Source organism: Equus asinus, chromosome 19 (genome assembly GCF_041296235.1).
Source record: "Equus asinus isolate D_3611 breed Donkey chromosome 19, EquAss-T2T_v2, whole genome shotgun sequence".
In the NCBI taxonomy this organism is placed as follows: Eukaryota; Metazoa; Chordata; class Mammalia; order Perissodactyla; family Equidae; genus Equus; species Equus asinus.
Genome location: NC_091808.1, coordinates 7850168 through 7874666, shown reverse-complemented (window position 1 = coordinate 7874666; position 24499 = coordinate 7850168). Strand labels below are relative to the sequence as shown.

General features: G+C 47.6%; 1 protein-coding gene and 2 non-coding genes across 6 annotated transcripts in view; all 3 read left to right on the top strand.

Annotated features, from left to right (window-relative positions):
• The window catches only part of ATG16L1 (autophagy related 16 like 1), a 38092-nt gene extending 14697 nt beyond the window's left edge, over positions 1-23395 (top strand). The window contains exons 6-19 of one of the 4 annotated variants that reach the window (XM_014862546.3): positions 540-605; positions 3003-3089; positions 3751-3807; positions 4027-4077; positions 4706-4808; positions 7895-8000; positions 11400-11470; positions 12164-12235; positions 17327-17447; positions 17719-17824; positions 19936-20085; positions 20210-20257; positions 21082-21183; positions 21878-23395. In XM_014862546.3, coding sequence (XP_014718032.1) covers positions 540-605; positions 3003-3089; positions 3751-3807; positions 4027-4077; positions 4706-4808; positions 7895-8000; positions 11400-11470; positions 12164-12235; positions 17327-17447; positions 17719-17824; positions 19936-20085; positions 20210-20257; positions 21082-21183; positions 21878-21971 — 1234 coding nt within the window. In that variant the 3' untranslated portion in view covers positions 21972-23395. Of the gene's footprint in view, positions 1-539; positions 606-3002; positions 3090-3750; positions 3808-4026; positions 4078-4705; positions 4809-7894; positions 8001-11399; positions 11471-12163; positions 12236-17326; positions 17448-17718; positions 17825-18662; positions 18820-19935; positions 20086-20209; positions 20258-21081; positions 21184-21877 lie in introns of those variants that run through there. The other 3 variants (XM_014862548.3, XM_014862549.3, XM_070489380.1) reach the window with 3 other exon arrangements.
• On the top strand, positions 5739-6014 carry LOC123278573 (small Cajal body-specific RNA 6). The gene has a single exon (XR_006516014.1). It is a non-coding gene; the product is annotated as a small Cajal body-specific RNA 6 (non-coding RNA).
• On the top strand, positions 16552-16813 carry LOC123278572 (small Cajal body-specific RNA 6). The gene has a single exon (XR_006516013.1). It is a non-coding gene; the product is annotated as a small Cajal body-specific RNA 6 (non-coding RNA).
• Positions 23396-24499: the final 1104 nt, after the last annotated feature.

The following is a 24499-nucleotide window of genomic DNA, read 5'->3' as shown; positions in this document are numbered from 1 at the left end:
CAGTTCAGGAATCTCACCGTACCTCAGTTCCCTCCTCTGTAAAATGGGAATAATAGAACTTAACCTCAAAGCATTGTTATAAGGATTAAAAAAGTAACTTAAAACCTGTCAAACAATAAAACCGTGCCAGGTACCAGGAAGTTCTAAGTAAATCTTTATTATTGTTCTTGCTCTTGGTATGTTAGTGTAAGATGATTTGCTGTAGAAAACTAAGTGGGCTGTGAGTGACCCTGGATAAACTGCATGGGTCTTCCTGTCCTGAGGGCCTGGGTCCCCACAGAAGGCAGGCGTCTCCCTTGCTGGGTCCCTGCTTTCTCTAATAACATAATCCCTCCAGGCTTTGCTCTGCAGTCCTTTGTAATGGGAGCCCTGCTCATGTTACAGGCGTGGCTTTGGGCCTGTGGTGTCTTTGTCCAAGGTAGCTGTTATTTAACAAGCACTGAATATTCAAATGTGTTATCAGAACTGGTAGTTTATTGAGAGCCAAAACTCTATGTTTTCTTTAAGCAGACGTAAATAATGGGCTTTCTTAAAAATAGGAGGCGCCAAGCCCGGCTACAGAAAGAGCTTGCAGAAGCAGCAAAGGAACCTCTACCAGTTGAACAGTAAGTAGAGATACATGAATCAAAACTATGCTCTTAATAATTTGATTTGCTCTTTTTAAATAGTTTTATAATATTTTTATTGCTATAAAACCATTGTGTAGATCTGAGAAAGAAAGCCAGAAGGTTTAAGGGAGAAAATTAAAAAACTCATTACCCTCCAGAAAGTTGTTCCAGTTTACGCTCCTCATCAGCTGCATGAGTTCTGACTTCTGCAGCCTTAACAAGTGGCAGCATCACTGTCTTCCTGTTGACATGTTGATCCGTTTTCTGCCCCTCGTTGGGGCTGTTGCAGTGTAGTGCTGGGCCTGGGTTCTTTCTCTTGCTCTCTCCTTGGTTTGTGACTTTAAGTAGAGGTTTGGACAAACTTCTGAAGCGTAAGTGAAAACTAGGATCTCTTGGAACAAAAGGAATTGAATCAGTTTGGAGCTTTTTCTCATCTGGAGTTGGGATGGAAGATCTTCCCTAAGATTTGAAGCTTTGTTTTAAGAGTGGTGGATATTTTAATAACTAAATTCCCTTTGCTCTAGTTCAGTAGGTATTTTCTATTGAAATATATTCTGGAATATAGTGTTAGAATTATGATCCACTATTTTTTTAAATGTTGATTGCTTCCTTATAAATGGAAGAGAGTGGTTTAAATTCAGTTAGGAGTCGCCTACCGGACAAAGCTCTTCATTTATAAGAAAACAAAGGCTCTTATACCAAGCCTCTGCTTCAGATGTAGCATATGTACATTTCTTCTATACTCTCAGATGTGGAAAATGAATCTCATCTATTTTCCTGAAACTACAGAGTAAATAAATAATTGACCTGGAAATGAGAGTCGGTTCCGTAAAAATAACAGCTTACGAAAGCAGCATTTGTCTGCCTCCTCTTTGCCAGCATAAACAGGTGACTAGGTATAACAGACAGGTCAGTCATCTTGCTCAAGATCACACAGGAAGGGGCTGAGCTAAGATGCAGACGTAGGGGTGTCAGACTGTAAAGGCCTGTTCTTGGTCTCTTGCTTCCCTCAGAGTAGAGTTTTCGGGGCAAAGGACATTTACATCTTTGATGGGTTTTGATAACCAGTTGCCACATCCTGTGGTTTTCATGGCCCTGGGCCTTTGCACAGTTCCAAGTACCTTTATGACTGTAAAATTCTATCTTAAAGCCTTTCCATGGGCTCAGCTAAGATTTGCCACTCTCACCGTCTCCACTGGTCCGCTGTCGCCCTTGTGTGAACACAAGTGACTGCCCCATACCGCAGCCGAGAAGGAAGGAGCACTCAGCCGTGTTCTGTTTCTTCAGGCCTGCCTTTGTTCTCATCTGCATCCTGGCCAAGACTGGGTTCACTTACACAGAATCTGAGAGTCAAGAGCCAAGGAAAATAAGTTTACTTCGACCTAGTTTAACTTGCTAGGTAACAAGTTCTTAAGTCTATATTTACGTAATCCAGATAATAAATCCTGGGAAAATCTTGCTTTCAGGTTCTTATGAATCCGGAAATTAGGTGAGATGGTCTTGGGTTATTACATTTTGTTATTTTACTTCTCCATGCAGATTGCAACTTGGTGGGAGTCCATTAAGACCAAAATAATTACTTGCCTTCCCTCCAACCAGGAAAACAGGGAGGAGGGGGAATTCCAGAAGTGCTTTGCATCCGGTGGGATAAACAACAGCAAAGGAGCGTGTTCCTAGCACTTGATTACTTCGTGTGAACTGTGATGGGCTCCCCAAATGTCAGAGGCACTAGTGTTTAAGCACAAAATAGCCAGAGGCAAAAATGAACTGCGTTTAGATTTCGCTTTCCTGGTTTTTATTATTAAAGTTATATTTAAGACTGGGATGTGAATACAGCTGTTAGTTTCCCTGCCCTGTTAACAGTCCCTTTTCTTAGTCCCCTGGGCCTTCTCCCTACACTGTCATTTCCTAGCACTCCGTAGCTACCGCTACCGATCCTCTGTGCCGCTCAGCGTATCTCAGGGGAACTGTTTATCGTGAGGGCTGCCATCCACTTGTTCACGTGCAGGAGCCTTTCAGCTGCGAACCAGACTTCTTCTGATGTGCAGAATCTACGTTGGTACTGGTTAGTGGTTATAGTCTTAATAAGCCATTATTTGATTGCTTTTCAAGTGGGAGCTGTGTTTAGACCTAAAAGGATCAGAAGCTCACATTTAAGGTGATTTTCAGTTGGAATTCTGGATTTGATTGGAACAGGTTAAACCTTTCCTCCTTGTGTTGCTCAGAGCATGGCAGTGCCTCCGTTTTCTCCAGAGACCTCTTAACCGTCACCACCACAGCCAGCTCGTGTAGGCTGTGTGTGACTAGGAAATGGTGTGGCCTTGGCAGGACAGACTCATCACAAAGCTCCTGTTTAGCAGGATCAAAGACTCGGCCTCTCACCCTTCTTTCCAGGGATGACGACATTGAAGTCATCGTGGATGAAACCACCGATCATGCTGAGGAGACCTCTCCCGTGCGAGCCATCAGCAGGGCAGCCACGTAAGTAGACGGGTTGGGCCCGAGAGGGGAGCTTGAGCTGTAGTTTGACAGAGGACGTTCATGGACACGACAGAAGGACAGTCTGATGCCCTCAGGCCCTGTTGCTAGAACACCTGGCCCCTCCTGCACAACCACAGGGATTGTGACTTCCTGAGTGTCCCTGTCTGTCTCAGGTCACCTTTAGGTAGGCGAGCCGTCCCTTAGTGCTGCTACTAGCCGTTAAGCAGAAAAAAGTGTACTGGCTTCCTGAAAGATGGACAGTTAAACCCAGGCAGGGTGATTGTTTAGATCGTCCTGTTTCATTCATACTTGAGCTCCAGGATTTTTTTTATTTGCTAAAGCAGGACTAAAAGAATGGGGATTGGTTATTGACAGCCAGACGTGGTTAGGTCAGTTAGTTTCATTGTCTAAAACATTATTTCCAGGGACATTATTTTAACACTAGGGAACCTTGTATCTTTTCAAACTTCCAGCTGGGTTTTCCCTCCTACCTTCCCACTGTTTTCTGGTGATTCAATACTGTGTTGGGTTTCTTGGCTGGGGTTTGGGAACTCAATGGAAAATATGCACCCTGGTACCTATTTTTGTGGACTGTTTTTATTGATTGATTATTTGGGCAAAGTGTTTCTAAGGTTTAAACCTATCCTCCCCTCCTCTTTAGTAAGCGACTCTCGCAGCCTGCTGGAGGCCTTCTGGATTCTATCACTAATATCTTTGGGTAGGTTAGAAAACCTTCGCCTTCCCTTGTTACTGTGTGTGTAAATATACCTAAGTATATGTACATGATTTATTACCGTTTTTAAACGTACACCAGAGTTTCAGTGGTGCAGAGTATACAGATGCCTTGATTTCAGCTTTTCATTTAGCTTCTTCCTTTTTTCCTCAACTTCCCTTCTCTTAACCTCGCTGCGCGCTGATCTCTGGCCTGACTCTCTAGTCTGTCCGAGTCTCCCCTTTTGGGACATCACTCTTCTTCTGATGCTGCCAGGTGAAAACGTTATCCTCCTTAGCCCAGCATGCAAGTGTGGGTCGTTGGTAATCATACTGATCACCGCTTCACTGCCTCGATCGTCGAGTGTACCTGTGCTAACCCGGTGCTTTGCATGTCGCTGGGACTGCTGTTTGCCCTCTGCGCAGGGCGATTAGATGGAGCTCCTTGTGCAGTAATCACGCTCTCGTTGCTCTTTCTTTTGGCATGTGTTCCACTCCGCCTTGACCACAAGTGTATACTGAGGACGATTGTAACTAGGCATAGAAATCATCTTAAGGTAGTTTTACAAAAATACCAACAAGCTTCCTCAGAGCTAGCAGTTGCATTCTGTTGAGAAAGTTTTCTAGCAGTTAATTGACTGAGGAAGCAGCTGTTCCTGAGGACTGCTTTTCACTGTTGACTTTTGGAGTCCGTGAGTTAGCAGGCAGCGTGCAGGTTATATGCTATCTTAGCAGCTGTCATTTGAGTGAGGCTGCTTCTAATTTGGTGAATTGTTCTGTGGTTTGAAGGGTTGAGAAGGGAAAAGAAGCACTTGACCAAGGTCATCTTTGTGTCCCTTCTGAGGTTTGACAGACGGTAAGCCTGGGCAGTCCTCTCTAATGTTCTCCTTCGTGTTACTCCTCAGGAGGCGCTCTGTCTCTTCCTTTCCAGCACCCCAGGATAACATGGATGCTCATCCTGCTTCTAGTAAAGAAGTGAGGGTGCCAACGACTGCATTGTGCGTCTTTGTGAGTATGGTTTATCCCCAAACCTGTCCAAGCTCCGTATGGGAACAGCCCGACAATTAAAGTATCCTTTCCACTGCTGCAGCTAAGCCTTGTATTGTTCTATTTCTATCAGGCTTTACACCTGTTGGCTCTGACTGATGGAAGGGGTTGATATTTGTGGAGGACGGAACTTGTTGCAACCATTCTTCCTAACACAGGGCTGGCTGAGGGAGAGGATCAGTACGATGAGAGATGGGGCAAGGGAAGACTGATCAGGGATGGTGAGACATTGGGGAGTAATTCATCCAGTTGTCACCAGTTGGCTCCAGTTTAGAGTGAGATCGTAGACGGCAGTCTATTATGGAAGCCCAGTAGGACAGCTGTTGGCTTCCTGAATTACACCTGTATCTGTATGACCTCTGACCATTAGGAGCATATGGTTTGAATCAGGACATAGTCCTAAGCAGAAGCCACTGTGATACCAGGGCTGTCAGCTGGAGTTCAGAGCTGCCTCCTAGTACTAAAGGATGATCCGATCCCAGCGAGGGTGATGGATCAGAGATTGAACCAGCCTGGGGACATGTAGAGAGCCTGGACAGGCCTAACAGATGTGTCGGGGGATTTGGGGTGGAAGGTGAAGCAGAAAAAGCAGAGAGAGACCAGGTAGTTGGGCTGACTTGGGTTGTGTAGAGTGAGTCAGAGGAGCCAGCTTTCGGAGAGAAGACTTCTTGTAAAAGTGGATGGAGTTATATGGGGGTGTGTTCAGTTCCAAGCATAGGGAAGAACTTTAATAATTAGATATGACCACACAGTGAACTGGCTGAGCGATTGACCATCTGGGACATTGTCAAGAGAGTCTGCTCTGGAGGAAGAGTTGGACTGGGGGCCATTAAGGCCGTTTCTTGTCCTCACTCCGCTCCTCTGATTCCCTAAGGGGCCTGGGCTCCTGGAGGTCGATGATGATTGGTAAAAGGTCTGATTGCACTTCATGTCACAGTCCCTTCCTTGCCCTCAACTCCCAGCAGCCCATTTTTTTTCTCCTGTCACACTGAAGTCATGTGTCTGGGATAATGGAGCAGCTGACAGTTGGGGATTCTGTCAGCATGTGTTTCTGAGAGAGAATGGGTCACAGCTGACAAGTATCCAACAGAACCAGTTCTGCAGGAGATTGATGAGCGGCAGCCCTGGGTGTGACGGTGCATGATCTCAAGTTTTCAATCTGAGACCTCCTGCTTAGAAAGTTAGCATAAAAAAGAAAAGGAAGGGAATTGCAGGGAGTAAAGGTTTGGTCACCTGTCCTACAGCTTTTGAGCAGTGGGCCGCAAGAGGGGGCTGAGAAATCCGGTCACCAAGCCAAGTAATAATAAAGTGCTGCTTATTCCCCTGTCAGTTAATAGAGTCACACTCTCAGTATTTCAAGCATCTTACAGTTTTTCAGTCCCAAGCAAATGTGAAGATTAGATTTTATCTTCCCAAAATGATTTTTTAGGCAAGTGATTGATGACCTTTTTTTTTTTCTTCGCTGAGGAAGATTCACCGTGAGGTAACATCTGTTGCCAGTCTTCCTCTTTTTGCTTGAGGAAGATTTGCCCTGAAGTAACATCTGTGCCAGTCTTCCTGTGGTACATGTGTATGTGGGTCGCCGCCACAGCATGGCCACTGACGAGTGGTATAGGTCCGAGTCCAGGAACTGAACCCGGGCAGCCAAGCAGGAGCCTGCTGAACTTAACCACTAGGCCACAGGGCCGGCCCCCTGATGTCCTGTTTAATGATCTAATATTTATAATCCACGTTTTCCATGGGGTTTTTTTTCTTTTTAATATGGGATTTTTCAGTTATAGGCAGAGGTAGAGATGAAAGAACTTCCAGGTACCACCGTCCAGTCAGTGGCTTCAGTGAGCCACATTTGCCCATCTTCTTCTCTCTCTCCCCCTTCTGCTACAGCAATTTAAAACAAATCCCAGAGGTTGTGTCTCATCCATAAATCGTTCAGTGTCCGTGGTCTTCTGAGAGAGATTATGGCAGCATCTTCTAGTATTCTCTTCCCATTCTAGAGTGGATGCTTTTTACTTGGTTTCCCTTCTTATCCTGAACACAGAAGCCATCTTCTCAGATTATGTGTTCCAGGGTGGATGTCAGTCTCAGAAATTTCCTTCTGAAGAATTTAAATTCTCCCAAAATAACCCATTATTTTTATTGAAGGCCTACTCACAGTCAGGCACAGTCTTAGGCTGCAAACCTTACAAAGTCTGTTTTTAATAGATGGGCAGACTGAGGCTTTGGGAAGTTATGAAACTTAGCAGTGGTCACACTGCTTGCACGCATTAGTGCCATGTTGTCTCCAGAAAGAGCTGCGTAGAATCCCACTATAATACCGAGGGGAAGCAGTGGACTGGCATTTGCTCATGTTTGGACTCCATTGCATATACTCCGGAAAGCCATAAAAGCTTGCTTTATCATGAGAAGCCATACTATACTTGACATATGTAGTTTAGTGTGTAGTATTAATGCATTTGAGACCAAAGAGAGGCACTTAATCATAGGTTTACTTTTGAGCTGTTGAGATCATAGTAGAGTATAGGTTGAAGTTTCATTATTTTTAGAAGAAATAAAATTAATGCAAAGAAAAACTTTAGGCAGTTAGTAACTGTAAGAATAAAATGATCAGGGGCCTGCCCCGTGGCCCAGTGGTTAACTTCGCACTCTCCGCTTTGGCCACCCGGGGTTTTGCCGGTTCAGATCCTAGGCGTGGATGTGGCACCGCTCATCAGGCCATGCTGAGGTGGCATCCCACATAGCCAAGCAAAAAGACCTGCAACTAGACTGTATAAGTACGTACTGAGGGGTGTGGGAGAAGAAGAAGAAAAAAGATTGACAATAGATGTTAGCTCAGGTGCCAATCTTTAAAAAAAAACAAACAATACAATGATCATAGAATCTTAGGGGACACTGGGCTAGGAATCCAAGTCAGTTTATGATTGGATCCCTCTCTGTAAGGGCAGGTGTTTATTAACCTTTGGTTAGGTGTCCAAAGTGTTCCTTTGTATCAGGCTCAGTCCTCTTGGGAATGACAGTGATTGGGTTTGACACAGACGCTTGTCTTGCAGGATGCTCACGACGGGGAGGTGAACGCTGTGCAGTTCAGTCCAGGTTCCCGGCTGCTGGCCACAGGAGGCATGGATCGGAGGGTTAAGCTTTGGGAAGTGTCTGGAGGTGAGATGCCATCGGAGTGCACAGAAGGAAGTTGTGTTGGTGACATCTGGGTGACTTTGCTTTCACACATTCTTTGAATCACTCATCTTCTCAAAACATCCAGCATTTTGTGTAAAGAATCATGGGACCAAAGCATCATTCCATTTCAGTCACTCTTGACAGCTGAGTGGATGTCTGCTCGGTTTCCAAGTAGTGACTGGAAAATGCTGTTAAGTTATGGATAGGTTTGTGTTTGTGTTTTCTCAGATATATACTGATCAGAACCTCTTCCCAGACAGTACTGGGTTTAGAAGGAAAATACAAAATCTTAGTCATGGACTCTATAATTGAACTATGCTTTGAGCTGTGTTTTATGCAGTTAATAATGCCAGCGGCCATAGCCTAGAAAAAAGTGACTCGAGTCGTATCTGAGCTTGGGAATAGAGAAGAGGGGTGTGTCACTAGGAAAAATGTGTTGAACAAACAGCTTCTCAGACAAGGGCCCTAAGCTCAAGACTCAGTCTCGTTGATTAGACCTTGTTTCAGAAATGACCTCAGATACTCAGAAATGGGATGGCATTAAAACAGGAAATGGGAGTTAATGAAACCGTCTCAGAATTCTGAAGCTGGGCATAGCCCAATTTCATCCTCTTGAGATTCATGTAAGTATACACGTATTTTCAATAAAGCAAGGTCACCAGTGAGGCCGAAGGTTTCCATGGGAGCCACTTTGTCAGGTTTGCCTAGTTGTAGCACATACCTGCTCACTGTTTGGCCACAAAGAGCAGCAGTGCGCCTGTGTCCGCGTTACTTCCTCTGATCTCAGTAGCCCTGTGTGATTAGAAAGGTGGGCGTCGCCCCTGTTAGATGAAAGCGCAGAAACTCTGAAGCACTGCTTGTCCGTAGTTGCTTGATTTCCGTGGCTAGTAAATGATTCCCTTGGCAAGGGAGCAGTAGAACCAGCGCCCGAGCTGGGTGTTCAGACTGCAGCCTCCTCGCTTTCCACTGTGGCCTCCTCTGAGCTGTGGAGCCGCTCAAGAAGCGCGTGGTTGCTGCTTTTGACGTGTTCAGGGCAAAAGCAGTCTCTTATGCCTTTGATTATAATAGATTATCAGTAAAGCACCACACTTGTCTTCACTGGCCTTGATTTTCAGGAAAGTGACTCAGTAATTAAATCCCTGGCCGTTACAGCCGGTTGAAGCCCATCAAAATGTGTGCGTTGTGCCCAGAAACACCTTATAAGTGATCACTACTGAAACTGTTACAGAAAACAATGCTAGAATCCATATCATAAGAATAGGAATTTTATGCAATTTGGTTTTTAAAAATCTAAGCAGATTGTTTTGATTATGCCTTGCAATTCAATAGAAATTACGCTGGAGGTATTTTTGTTTTACTCCTTGGTCAGTAAAAATACCTGTAAGAAAATTAGGGATACCGACCTTTAGTAATAGTCTTGTCTTTTTGCTGCTGAAGAGAAAATCAACACTAATCAAAATTAATATTGACATAATTTGTGCCAGAACAGAGTTTGTGTTAATAAACTGAGATGTTTCTACTTGGTCTACAGAAATAACAGAATGTTTGGCAGCATTTTTAATAATCTTTAGGAACAAATATTAGTCATGTCCTAACTTTTTATAGGGCCTTTCTTCCACAGAGGACTTCCTGAGTCTTCAGGGTTTTTCCCCTTGGCTAATATTTATTGAATCTTGAAAGAGACCAAGTCCAAGAGGCCTTTTATGGAATAGTTCAGGGGTCCTGTTTTTTACCCTTTAAAAACATCAGACGAATGGCACTTTCTACCCAGTAGAGCGTGTGTCCTTGCTCATTCTGTCAAAAGGAGAAACATTGGGAATTACTTATACAGATGGTATGGACAGTCTCCCCTGGCGCCTTCTAGATAAAACAGCTTTAATAAGGAGCTTGGTCTTCTGAGATCAGTCTCTTGTGTAGAATGATATTTATGGGTCATTTGTTGCATTTTGGCATTGTGTTAACTGCCAAACAAATAGACCGATATTTTGGGCATAAGCCAAAGAGGTATTTCTTAGAATTTGCTGTTATCTTTCTATCTGTGAAGGTCTAGTCTAAACGAAGACCTTAATTAGTGGGTGACTTTTTTTTTGACTCTTGAAAATCTAATGAAAGCTAGGATCCAGGAGAAGGCATTAAATTTGCTATATTTTGCAAGTAAATTGAGAGGAGGGGTTCATTGACCAGGTTAATAATCCTGGCCCTAAAATGTATTTGACAGCTCCAAACCAGCATTCATATCATTATTACTATTTAGAGGTACTGAGTGTTCACTGAAATGTTCCCTATTCTGTTGCTCCCCTTTTATGAATTTCATTAGAGTGGTTTCCTAGTTGTTTTCCTAGCTTGTCTGTATAGGTCATCCTTAAGCTACCCTTTAAAAAAGGAACTTAATCACATCGTCATTGTGACTGTTACACTTCTAAGTTTGTGTCTGCATCGTCATTAGAGTTCCCGTGTGGGTGGCCAAAGATGTCTGACAGCAGGGCCCGGGAGTGGGTGGCCGGGTCTGGGGAGAGAGAGGGGAGCGCCCTGGCAGGCAGTTAGATTGCCAGCATATGGTTCCTGGAGATAGAGTAAGTGTAACGAAAAATTCCAGAAACTCCAGACTAGTTTTACTGGCATTCTAATGACTAGCCAGTAACACAGAACTGAAAAAATTTCTCTTCAGATCTTTATGAGAATTACCACACCTTGGGTTCTGAAAATTTAATGGTCAGGCTCTACAAAAGGGATTGTTAAGTTGACACAAATACTGATCAAATTCAAAGATGTATTTCTGTAAATTAGAAATTTTTACTGAGAGGGTCCGGCCCAGTGACACAGGAATTAAGTGCGCACGTTCTGCTTCGGCGGCCCAGGGTTCGCCCATTCGGATCCCAGGTGCGGACACAGCACCACTTAGCAAGCCATGCTGTGGCAGGCATCCCACGTATAAAGTAGAGGAAGAGGGACACGGATGTTAGCTCAGGGCCAGTCTTCCTCAGCAAAAAGAGGAGGATTGGCGGCAGATGTTAGCTCAGGGCTGATCTTCAAAAAAGAAAAATTTTTACTGAGAAATAACAGAACTGAATAAACTCAGCCTCTAGGTCTGTTGACACGCTTTCAAAATCCTGCACTTATCTCTTTGTGAAGAGAATCTATGGCACTAAGTTTCTTGAAAGGAACAGCTTAAGGACACGTGCAGGATGCTAGGCTCTGCCTCTGCGTCCATCTTCCTTGCTCTTCGAAACTGACGAATGGTATATTTTTGTCTAGTAGTCTGTCTTGCTGTTTTTGATTCTGTAACAAAGTAATCGGCTCCCATTGTATTTCAGGTGCTCCGTTTTAACTTACCTGTTAGCTTTACCTTTCTGTCTTTCTTCAATCTTTCTTTTTATGCAGACAAATGTGAATTCAAGGGTTCCCTCTCCGGCAGCAACGCAGGCATTACAAGCATTGAATTTGACAGTGCTGTGAGTATCTAATACCCATGGAGACAGGCGAGTTTAGAGGTTTTTAGAAATAGTTTAAGATGTCTCGTTGTTGAAATTTAAACGTAACTCATCTGATTTTTCTGCTATGCTCTGTCTTAAGTCAAATCAGTGTTAGAGGAGGATGCAGGTAGATTATAAATCCTATGCTGACCATTACCATGTTGGAGCCTGGGTGGGGCAGGCAGGTCTGCGGTACCCAGCAGTCAGTGTCTGCAGACTTGAGAAAAGCCCCGCTTTGGGCCAGGGCAGTGCAAGTGAGAGGAGAGGGTCTAGCTAGATGTGTTGGAGATGAGCAGGTCTCCCAGGGGTTAATTGGGAAGAGAGGCAAGGGGAGAGTCAGTGCCTCTGGGCTCTCCGGCTTTGACAGTGTGTAGAGAAAACCAGCATTTGCTGTTCATGAATGTGGCGGGGAAAAGTGAACAAGGGAGGACGAGTTCTACTTTGAGCTGGAGGGTCTGCAGCATTCAGGCGAGGCTGAGTGAGCTCAGAAGGGTCTGGACTTGATGGGGGTGGTGAGTTGACAGCACACCAGTGATAATGCCTGGTGTTGGGATCAGGTGAATGGTTTGGGGCTTCTAGAGCTCCTTGGACTTGACTCTTGGGGAGTTTGTATTGTGTGAACTGAATTCCACTATTGTGGCTAAAATTTGTTTTCCCCCTTTATTCCTATAGGGATCTTACCTCTTAGCAGCTTCAAATGATTTTGCAAGCCGAATCTGGACTGTGGATGATTATCGGTTGCGGGTAAGATGCAGTTAAGAAAATTAGTACAGTTGTCTGAGGGGGATTGGTACCAGGGACCCTTGTGGATACCAAAATCCACCGATGCCCGAGTCCCTTGGCCCTCTGTGTCCCCAGGTTCCACATCTGCGGGTAGGGAGGGCTGAGAGTATGATCTCCAAACTTCAAGTGGTTACTGGGGCACAAAATGTGGGAAGTGGCAGGTTGATTAATGAAGAGAATAGTGTGTGTTTTCCTGAAAACCATACTTGATTCCCCCTGCCTTTTCTCATTGGAAAAATTTGTATTTCTACTTTATACTCGTACTTTGTCCAAGATTCAGTTAAAAATATTTGCAGTAGGAGGGCCAGCCCATTGGCATAGTAGTTAAGTTTGTGCACTCTGCTTTGGCAGCCCGGGGTTCGCAGGATCAGATCCTGTGCACGGACCTAGCATTGCTCATTAGACCATGCTGTGGCAGCATCCCACATTAAATAGAGGAAGATTGGCACGGGTGTTAGCTTAGCAACAATCTTCCTCAAGCAAAAAGAGGAAGTTTGGCAGCAGGTGTTAGCTCAGGGCCAATCTTCCTCACAAAAAAGCAAACAAGAAAATTGCAGTAGGAAACACTGACATTTCTGTGAAAGATTTGGGATACTCCTGCTTATAGGAACCAGAAACTTGATAGTTACCAGTTTTAGCTGAACTTCAGCAATCTTAACACCAGCATATGAATTGTGTTTGTTATGGGCTCCAAGACTTAGCAATTACCCAACGGAGTATAGCTGGAAAGTAGGACGTGTAAGTACATAGGATGCGCTTGTGATAAAGAGAAACAGCTCTGAAATGAAAGCTAGGAGACAAAGTGTACAGGAAGGGAGGACAGGGGCTCAGATGTTCAGGAAATCTGCATCTGAACCCGAACCTGCCCAGGAGTCTCTTGGATTCTGCAATGGAGACCAAAACTTGGTGGCTATATCGCCTTGTTCTAATGAAAACCAGCTTAATGTGGACATGCTTTTCTCCTTAAGCTTGAAGGAGTCTTCACTTCAGCTCACTAAATAAAGGCTACTGAAGGATAAAATGGAGGATGAACTTGACATTCGTAGGCTTTTTACCAAAAAATGTTTGACACAAGCTCTTGTGTATCAACTCACATGGAAAATGGCGTGATGTTGAGATGAACTTCTTAAAGATAAATCTACAGGGAGGTTGTCGGGGGCTGCGCTAGAATGGCCTGTTAGGTGGTTTCTGGTGTTCTGATTTGATGATGTAGGGATGGAGCTGGAAAAATCCTTAGAAACACAGTTAACATCACTTAGGCCTTCCATCTTCTTGAAGCAGCTAAATGCAAAATTACCAGTATTAGGTGCTAGCCAATACCTGAAAGATGGTGGTAATTCTTTATTCTTAGTTGAAAGAAGGTCCAGGGCTAGGTATGCAGAGTATGAGACATGAAGATGACAAACATGATGTTCTCTCGTGAAGGCTGAAGGGCCTGCCCTGTGTTCTCATCTGAATGAGGGCACAGAGAGGTGACTGGAGGCCTGCGGGCAGGCCAGGACTGCTCAGGCACCAGCTCCCATCTGGCCAATGCTCGCACAGGTCTCAGTGGGAGGCCTGTAGATCTGCACCCTAAACGCGGAAAAGATGCCCAGCCTGTTCTCAGGGCAGCATTCCAGTCTGGCCTGCGGTATGCCATCCTTGATTTAAGCGTCTGTCTCTTATTGGACATTTAAGACAGGGTTGAGTACTTCTGCAGATGTTTCTTGCCTAAAGGAGAAGGGACTTTTCTTGAGTGGCTTCTGTGCGTTTGACCCAGTTCTGAGGTATATTGTGTACCTACAGCTTTAATCCTCAGGAGGAACCAGGTGGGGTAGGTAGATGAGGAAGCTGAGGCTCAGATAAACCCATAAAATTACCTAGTCACACAGTTAACAAATAAGATGAGAATTGGAATTGAGGCCTGTGTTCTTTCCTCTGTTTGCTTGGCCTGGGTTAGCCTAGACTGAGGTACAGTAAATCTGTCTAATTAGTGAAGACGAACATGCAGGAGGCAGGAGGATAGACCTGGGAGACAGGTCATGTGGCAAGCTTTCCTACTCGGCCAGCTTGCAGAGGTGGATGAGTTTCACTGGAGAGGGTGCTCTCCACGGCTGGGGCACCATGTGCAGGCTGTGGGCTGACAAACTGGGGGTGATGCTGGGGCTTCCCTGCTGGACTGGCTGGTCTTGAGGGCCTCTTGTCTGCTCCCACCTGTGTCCTGTCCCTCGGTAAATGTCTGAAGGAGATCAGGAGGCCTTTTAAACAGGTTCTCCATGCCCAGAGAAAGTGCAGGGAGCTGTTACCCACCTCCAGGAAGTGAGAAGGCTCCCTGCGGTGGGAGGCTCTGGCTTCTGCTTAGACCCCAGTGAGCAGAGGATGTTGGAGGACATGAATGGACACCCATGTTCTGAGACTCCAGATCCAAGCCCTGGGCAGGGCCTCCTTAGCTTTTATGAGAAGCGGTGGTGTTGGGAAAGACTCGCGTGCAGGGAGCAGCTGCTTGGGGGTGCTTTAGCGTGCTTTCAGTGGAGGTGTCCTGGGAACAGCCTAGGATTGAAAGGAGTCTGTTGGAGGACTCTTCAGTATCAGGTGTTACAGACTCCCTTCAAAATCCGAAAGGACAGGGGCCACCCCGTGGCCGAGTGCTGAAGTTCGCTCACTCTGCTTCGGCAGCCCAGGGTTTCGCCAGTTCAGATCCTGGGCGCGGACATGGCACACACCGCTCATCAGGCCATGCTGAGGCCGCGTCCCACATGCCACAGCTAGAAGGACCCACAATAAAAATACACAGCTATGTACCGGGGGGCTTTGGGGAGAAAAAGGAAAAATGAAATCTTAAAAAAACTAAAAGGATAGTGCAGAACTGCCTGGCTGCTCTCGAAGGTGTGACTTGAGGCACTGGGTGGAGAAACCGCTCTGCTCCTTCTCTGACGGTCATGTGGAGAGGTGGCCCCCGTTAGGGCTGGCTTCCAGGTGATGAGGGCATGGAGGTGGAGCCTGGTCGGCCTCAGGCGGGGACTGGGTTTCCACCAAGAACAAGATCAGTAGGAGTCCAGACCTTTTCAGAAGCAAGCTCGTGTTCTGTATGGAGTGCCAGGAAATAAAAACGTCTCTCTTCTTTGTCCGTTAGTCCACCAGGAAGTAAGTCAAGAGGGAGATGTATGCTCAGAAATGTTCATTACAGCATCATTTGTGATCCTGAAACTTTGAAAGTGACCTAAGTTTGTGCTGGCCAAGGACAGTTCAATTCAGTTGTGGTCTCATCACGTGAAGATTATTTAGCTGTTAAAGTAGCTATGAAGACTCTTAAGAGGGAGTGTGCAAAAAGGAAGAGAAATAACGCTGTCAGCTGTGTGCCTTGTCACAGGGCACCGTGTTGCATCCTCACTGAAACAGCCTGAGGACGGGTTTAGTCTCATAGATGTTAGAGACCCAGGGCGTTCAAAGTCAAATCAGTGTGACCCCGAAGCCCATGCCCTTTCAGCTGTCACATGAAAAATTGCCTAAGCTATAATGTCAAAAGAGCAATGGATAAATTTTCGGAATATTTCACATGAAATTTATGGAAATATTAACTTTTAACGTGCATTTAGAGTATGTAAAATGAGTGCAATCGCATAGCCCATTGTGAGCAATGTCTTTTCCTCCTTGTGTTTGTGAAATGTAATTTTCCTTTTGTAGTAAGAAAGAAGATAGTGCATTTTATGATGAAATGGTTCTTTACTAAAGTAGAACTGAATTTACACATACCCGTTCTCTGTCTCTCCCCGTGATTTGTACAGTGCCTTATACTGCACAGAATCATTCTTCCTGTGCTGTATTTAATGTACACTTTGTTGCTGGAGCGTTGGAGCGTTCTTGATCTTACCAGAAGGCTCGGTGGGAGGTTTTCACACAGCTCTGGCACAGCTGCCACCTGGCTGGCAGCGGTTGGAAGATGCTGTTCCGGTTTCAGAGAGGTTTAAGTGTGGGAGAAATGAGTCTTAGAATCTGCAGACATCGCCCATTGAAAAGGGAGAAGTCCATGTGGCCTAAGTTTTCTGTTCTAGTGTAACGTGGAGTCGCTCCACTGCGCATAGGGGAAAGATCAGTTTCTAAAGTTTAACAACTAGGAGCCTCTCGAGAGTGGGGGTTGGAACTCAGGAAGTCAGCACTTGCAGGGAAGTCTATTAGAGTCTTTTAAAGGCTTTTTTTCTTTCCTTTTTATTTTTTTTTTTAATTAACAAATGTCAGTGAATACCTTCTGAGCCTTTGAAATTTTGCACATATAAACATGTTGATCCACGTTGAAAAGAGGTCAGTGATGAGTAGTAAAAAGGCTGACTCCCCAGGTCCCCTCCTTGCGTCTTCATCATCCCCAGATGCCTCTCTCCATCCGGCTCCAGTGATGCTCTGATGGGCAAAGGGGCAGCTGACACTCCGTGAGGTCCCAGTTCTGTGTTCTTGGCAAGCCCAGGGCCGACGGCGTAGTTGGCGTCCCACAGCTTGTCACGAAGGGATTTGATTGTTGGCAGTGCTGGTATCTGTGGTTGTGATCGGAAGGTTCAAGCTGAGGCCTCTGATTGAAAAACCCCCAGGGAGGTTAATTGTTTATTTAAAGAGTCCTGATGTTTCCTTTTGTAAATTATGCCTGCAGGGAACCTGTCTACTCTGACTTTAGATAGGGAACTGACTTTCAGAGGCGCTGGGTAAAATCTAGGCTTTTAGAATTTTATAATTTGATATAATCCAGACTTACAAAAAAGCTTCAAGAACAGTACAGACAGGTGTCTGTAATAGAGCTTGTTTCAAATAAGTCCTCCCACTGCCCCTCTTTTTTTTGAGGATGGGGACACGTGGCATTTGTACTTCCAGTGTTGGACTTTCTTTTTCAGTGTTATTTGTGGTAGGAGGTTTATCCTCTTCCTCTTGATAGCTCACTTCTGGACAGCACCCAGAGATGGCTTTCTGGGTGTTTCCACAGCGTCCTGTCCTCTCTGAGCGTTCCTGACTGGATCTGGGGGCGTGGGAGAAGCTGACTCTCCCAACGTGGCGCCCCCAGGCTTAGCCTGGCCCTCTTCTCTCTCCCAGCACACGCTCACCGGACACAGCGGCAAAGTGCTGTCGGCCAAGTTCCTGCTGGACAATGCGCGCATTGTTTCTGGAAGTCATGACCGGACCCTCAAACTCTGGGATCTACGCAGCAAAGTCTGTGAGGAAATTCACTCTCTCTGTCTATCTGTATGACGAGACAGTATCCACGGAGGTGTTTGTTTCCTGTCAAAGCCTGCCTTTAGTGTGATTCAGTGGGAATTTCAAGTCCAGTTTCATGTTCAGAGTGGCGCTGGGGCAGTGACAGTGTCTCATGTCTGAGGCTTCATTCAAATGGGTGGTTCTAATTGCTCAGGGTCAGAGGGCGGGATGTTGTCTGCACAGCCACGGAGGGGCCTCTGCTTGATTACCACTGTTCGGTTTTCTTTCAGGCATAAAGACCGTGTTTGCAGGATCCAGCTGCAATGATATAGTCTGCACGGAGCAGTGTGTAATGAGTGGACATTTTGACAAGAAAATTCGTTTCTGGGACATCCGGTAAATACTCAAGAGGTTGGTGGGGAGGCAGATGAGGGGCTCTGTACGTGGTACAACCATGATGATGCTTTGTATACGGGTGGTTTTTAAATTCCCCGGAAATGGCAGAAATGAGCTTCAGCTCAGGTTTATCTTAACCGTGTGCTGTTCTTCACCATGAAGCGACTGTTGCATTCCACGTCGCTTGTGAGCACGCACTGTGTACTTACTGGGCTCTTTCCCAGCTGCTAAATACACACAGTTGAACGACTCGGTAGGAGGTGCTTTCGATTGCAGTCTGGCAGGCAAGACACCCGGGTCTGCACAGTGTGCTGATGCAGAGCTGGGCTCCTTTGTCTAGGATGGTGGAGGGCGCCTCCCAGGATTAGAATGACAGGCAAGCAGGCTTCAAGTTGCAGAAAAGCCCTGACAGACGTTCCCGACCGGAACAGCAGAGCCACCGGGGGTGGCTGGAGAGGGCACGTCAGGGCAGGCAGATGAGACTAATAGAGTGGGTTGGGATCAGGTTGCCGCAGGCTTTTTGTGCCATTTGTAAATGACCTGATCTGGTAAGCCATTGGGTGTTTTGCAAAGGATGGCTCCCCAGAGCCAAGTGGGTTTGGTGGCAGTTTAGAGGGTGCGTTGGGGAGCAGCAATATGGTAAAGAGTGAGTGAGGATCTGAGCTCAAGGCAGTGGAGGGGGCATCAGTTGAGGGAGAATTTGGACGGGGCTTATTGAGAAGTTGGATGTGGAGGGTGAGGAAGGGGGAAGTAAAGCAGGACGGAGAATACAGGACACATGGGGGTGGGGTGCAGAGAGCGTGTTCAGATCAGGACATTAGTTTGTGGTTTCTAATAGATGTTCAGAAAAACAGGAGCAGAACTTTTGAGAGAAGCTGGATGGGAGGAAAAGATCAGAAGGCCTCAGTGAGCAGGAGTCCTTTGAAGACGTGGGGACGGCTTACTTGAAGACACGTAAAGCCACGGGAGGCCAGCGCTTAGGGAGCTGCCCCAGGAGGAGCGGCCAGAAATGGGAAGAAAGCGAGCCAGCCGGAGAGTCCCGTGCCAGCCACAGTTAGGGGCGTGGAGGGGTCGGGTGGCAGGAGGAGTCCAGTAGGGTGAGGCTTCTTGGTTAGGAGATAAGTGGGTGATCCGATTGGCAGAAGAGTGGGGCATGAAGAGCCTGTGGTTATAGATGTGGCTCAGAAGGGCTCCCAGACACCTCTTCACGGTGCAATCGTAACCTTTGGCTAGCTTTTTTAAACCTGAAATTTGAACCTGAAACGTGGAATTTTGTAGAGTTAAACTGGATGTTGGGAGTCTCCTGGCCCACCCCTGATTTGACAGATGAACACTCTCTAGTCCCAGGGAAGTGGAGTGGCTTGCCTCCAGCCACGTGTTTAGCAATAAAAAGATAAACTCAGTTAAGGTTTGAGGCAGGAAATAATTTCGTTGAAAGCTTACAACAAAATGACTCCAGAAGGGGTCAGTGCGTCCTCTGGCTGTCTCAGCAACAGGGCCCTGCCCAGGACTGCTGTCACAGACCTGGTGAGTACTGGGGCCCAGAGGGCAGCAGGGAGAATGAAAGGAAGGAGATACTCAGGGTGGTGACTCTGCCGTGGAGTCGCAGGTCCACGCTGCGAGTCACTGAGCTGGCCTTGGAGGGCCCCTGAGCTGAACTCCAAATGGTAGGAAGCCTGCAGGAGAGCACACATCTTCCATGTAAGACAGTCCAGACCTGATCAAGTTTGTGTGCCTCCAGAAGGGTTGAAATGATGAAATTGAAATAGCTCTAATGGGATAGTGGCCATGCTTAGCTCCTGCTGATCAGAAGCTCTGATTGGCAGTTATTGTGTCATTCCCAAAATGGACAAGGAAATTAATTCTTACCCAGTTCAGAGTTGTAGTATTCAAAACTACTACCATAGAACCTGTTGACAGGAAACTAATCAAAGTGGTCACGGACGTTATTTTTGTGAGGTTGGCACACATTCCCCGCCCTTGAAGAGTATCGCGTTCTAGTTGAATTGCCTTTTTCCCTGCTTTTCTCCATGGCACAACGTCCTGGTTAAAATGGGAGAGTTGTGATCTTTCTCTGTTACATTTTCTCAGACTTTGCATCTCTTTCTTAGATCAGAGAGTGTTGTCCGAGAGATGGAGCTGCTGGGGAAGATCACTGCCCTGGACTTGAACCCAGAAAGGACTGAGCTCCTCAGCTGCTCCCGTGACGACCTGCTGAAAATTATCGACCTGCGGATAAACGCGGTCAGGCAGACCTTTAGGTAACTGAGGGCCTGCTGGTTTGGGTTTCACTTGAGGCCTGCATGATGGCCGGAGGCCCTGCCCCTGCCCTCACGTCCTGCGTGTGCTGCTCCCGGGGTAACGGTGCCCTGTCGTCTGTTTCAGCGCGCCTGGGTTCAAGTGCGGCTCTGACTGGACGAGAGTTGTGTTCAGGTTCGTGGTGCTGCTTCCTGCCCTGGCCCGCCCCTCCCCTCCCCCCCCAGCCTGGGTCAGTCCAAGGTTAGAGCGTGGGCATTTTCCCACGGGGGAGTGAGCTCAAGTACGGTGTCTCAGCCCAAGTGAGTGTCCAGGAGCGAACCTGTTAAGTTCAGTACTGGGGTCACCGTCACTGTCTCCTTTCTCTCTAGTGTCCCCTTGTTGTTGCATGAAAGTAAGTGTGTTGTACCAAAAAGTAGTGGGGGGCTGGCTGGTCAGTCTGGGGCGAGCACGTCATGCGTTTCTGTAAGCACTCTGAGAGCTCTTAGGGGAGGGGAAGGTTGCCGGGCCGAGCTGAAGCAGCTCTCTGGAGGGGGGCGGTCCCCGTCCTATTCTCCCTTCTTGCACACGTGGCGCTTCTCCCAGATACGTTGCCATGGTCAGTCCCAGTGTGCTGGAGAAGCTTCTCCACAGTCGATGCTTCCCTCCTCCTGTCCTCTCCTGCTCTTCACTGAACCTTGTCACCAGGCAGTCCTTGGCCGTTTGGGCGTTGACTTGATCTCCCTATGTGCCGTGCTGGAGTCTGATAGCTGGTTAGGGACTTGTGGCCTCGAGAAGTAATGTGGTGGCACCAATCTTCATAGCTGGGTGAGGCCGAGATAACAGGCTGAAGCAGCTTTGGCCGTAAGAGTCGTGAATAGCACGTTCTGATTTTTGGGTGCACGAGAAGGGTCATGTGTTTGCCTCATAAATGAACAGTAAACATTACTTCTTGGGAAGAGGTCCCTGAGGACACTGAATTAGGGACAGGCCATTGACCCTTATCTTCCTGTGTCCTCCAGCCCTGATGGCAGTTACGTGGCAGCAGGCTCGGCCGACGGCTCTCTCTACGTTTGGAGTGTGCTCTCAGGGAAAGTGGAGAAGGTCCTTTCGAAGCAGCACGGGTAAGATGAGCCCAGTTAGCCCCACTGAGGTTGTGAGCGGGCCCTGTGACTTCATCCCAGGGGCCATGTCCTCTTCGGGTGTGGGCCTGTGTCGGCCCCATGAGGGCAGTGTCTGCTCACTTGCTCTGCTGTGAGCCAGGCTGGTGGCGAGAAGCTGGGGCCTTCACACAGTACAACAGACTACAGTGTTCTGCTTATTTATGTTACAGAAGATTCCAGTCAGAGCAACACATTCTGTCCCTTTGACTGTATAGCACCTCTTCCCTTCTAAGTCCCTTTTCTCAGTAAATTAACTTGTCAACGGTGACTTTCATATACTTGTTTTTTCATCTTCCATCTATAGCCAACCCCTTTTTTTTTCTTAGCTTTGTTCTGTCCCCGAAGCCCACCTGCTGGTTAGAATACAGACCCGGTTTCCTCCCTGACCGCCTCTCAGTACTCACACCCTTGTTGGAGTCCTGCGATGTCACTCTCTTAATTTGCTCAGAGCTGCTCCCTTAGGCTAAACTCGATACAACCTGACTCCTTTTCTTCCAGAAACACAGTGCAGGGTTCCTTTGACAAGCCTGCCTCTGAGCAGGGGCAGTGCTGGCTAGCAAAGGGGGGCTGGCAAGAGCCCAACTCTCTGAGTGCGAGGGGGCCTGGTGTTCAGGTCACCAGGGTCTCACAGATGCTCCGACCTCTCCCTTCGAAGCTCATCCATCAATGCAGTGGCGTGGTCCCCGTCCGGCTCCCACGTCGTCAGTGTGGACAAAGGAAGCAAAGCTGTGCTGTGGTCGGAGTATTGATGGCACCTCCCCAGGAGAGAGCGGATCCGAAGTCGGAGAGACACATGGCCCTCCAGCTCTGTCCTGGCCGGGGGTGTGCTGGGTGTAGCCTTGACATCCAGAGAAGAGCTTGGGCCATGTGGTGTGGTGGCCTGCCTTGGCCAGGACTCCTGAGGATTTTGGCTGAGGCCTCTGATGCCCTGAAAGAATAGCAGTGAAAAGATCTGAGCCTGCAGCCACTTGCAGAGCTTCAGGCTCTTGCCTTGACTCGGGTGGGAAACACTACTGGCTCTGATCTTCCATACCTCAGTGGGGGGTGCACAGGCACCGCTGGTGTCCTCACTGGGCGGCAGTGCCAAACAGCCCGCACGGCCAGGTGTCGGGGCTCCCTCCGTGCTTCCTCCTGTCCTTCCAAAGCCAGCTGTGCCCCAGTGCATGTCCCGTCCCCCCAGGCCGTTCCCGTGAGCTTGCTTTAATCAGTGGACGAACAGAAACCGAACGCGCCGGCTCCTGCCCTCAGGTAGTCCACAGGGGCTGCCCTGACGTCTGAGGGGACGTGGGGTGTTGCCCCTGCTGGGCCGTGTCATTGTTACGAGGCTCTCACTCCCCGCTCATGTGGTTCCTGTCGGGATTCCCGTAGATGCCCTGCAGTGTTCTGGGACAGCACCTGTTCTTCAGAGCTGCTGGCTCCCCTTCCCCCGCCAGTTCTGCAGACCTGTTTCTTGGTTAAGACATAAGTCTCAGTTTGGTTAAAAATATTCTTTTGAGGTAAAGAGGAAGTGCAGAAACGTTAGTCCAGAGAAGTGGATGTGCTGCAGGAGTGAGGAGCGTGTCCGTGTCCATCTGTAAGGTCCCAGACGGTGCCCGCGCCACAGCCGTTCCTCACGTCCCTGCGTTCCAGTGCTGGTGACAAGGGATTTGGGGCCTCCGATGCGTTACTGTGGAGCCGGTGCTTCTGGGTCCCTGTCCCTTTGCCACCCACGTGCAGTACCCCCTCGGTGCTTTAGCACAGGAAGCCCGTTCCAGGGAGCCTGGGCTGTCATCTGTAGGCTTCAGGAGTTGTGGCTAAGGCCGGGGAACAGCAGGCCTCTGGCATTTTCTAGAACATATATCTTCACCATTTTACCTGCATATGAAACTGTAGTTCCTTGAGTGACTGAAACACCAATATTTTTATCACTTTTTAGTTTGCACTTTAATTTTTTCCCTTCCAAACTCGTTCTCTGGACGGTTGTGGATGCACAAGCTAGGAGTGAGGGCATGAGCTGCACTTCTGCTCGACAAGGGGCCTCGTCTCCCTTCTCCTCCTGCCCTCGTCCCCTTTCCTGTTTGCCATTCAGAGAACTCGAATTCACAGGCCAGGGCACATCTTTTATTTATTTAATTATGTTGCCCCACAGAACTTGATTGTAAATAAATAAAAAAGCTGTTATATACTTTTCAAACTCTATGCCTCCTGGTGGTGATTTTACTCTCCTTTATGCTTAAGGGGAAAAAAGCTGTTTCTTTCATTTGTTTTCCTGATACTTTCTCATTTGTAAATAATGCTTAATACTTTCCCAGTGTCTTCCTTTTCTTCTTCATTTAAGCCCAAGTTAAGGACGCCTGTAAACCTCAACATTGCAGCTCCTTGTCATTTGCAAATCTTCACTGAAACCTGCAAAGGATCTCCAGAGTTCCACCGGCCGGCCTCGGAGCCCGCACACTGGCATCGCTCCTGCCGTGTGCTGCTCGCCACTGCGGGGTCACTCCCAGCCCCTTTTCGGGAGACTGCCCCGGCTTATGGTGAGCTCTCAGTGCCTCCTGGCCTCTTCTTTGCTAAGGGGTGTGGGTTACCTCCCTGAGGGGCGGTCTGTTCCTGGAGCTCAGATCTCACGAGCAGCCCCGTGCCATAACAAATTAGGATCGCCCCGGAGTCCCCCAGAGACATGTCCCCTTCCGCCACCACGCTGTCTACTGAGGGGAGTCGGCTGAACCTCTGCCTAGCCTTGCGGCTCGAGTCAAGATTCGTGTGATCTGAAGCCACAGAGGCAGCTGGCCGCCCCCAAAGCTGAAGGTGCCCTTTGCAGTCACCTGAAGGAGGCGAGTCATTCTTTACGAGGCCCACAGCGAGCGTCGCAGCAGCCTCCAGTCACCCTGTTCTCTTTAAACTTGGAACGGGGCACGGCTGTGCTCTGCTGTTAACGGACATGTTTCCGTGTGTGATTCCTCCACACTTGACAGCTCTCTCCAGGTCACCCGACCGCCAGGGTTGAGCTAAAGTGGTGGGCCCCCGCCTCAGTGGAGTGTGACTTCCCTCCAGCTCATGGTCTTCACCCTCCCATCTGTGGAAACCATTGTGGACCCCACCCCATGTTGCTGCTTCCATTGGCTGGGGTGGGAGATGGGCACAGGAGTTTTAAATTTCCTGGATGACTCCCACATGGTTAGAGCTGGTGTGCTCCCTTGTGTTACTATATCTCAGAAGTTGAGAATTTTAAACCATTTTTTTAAATGAGCTTATATTCCTTAAGTCATTTTCCAAAATAGTGTGATAAGTGAAGTTGGAT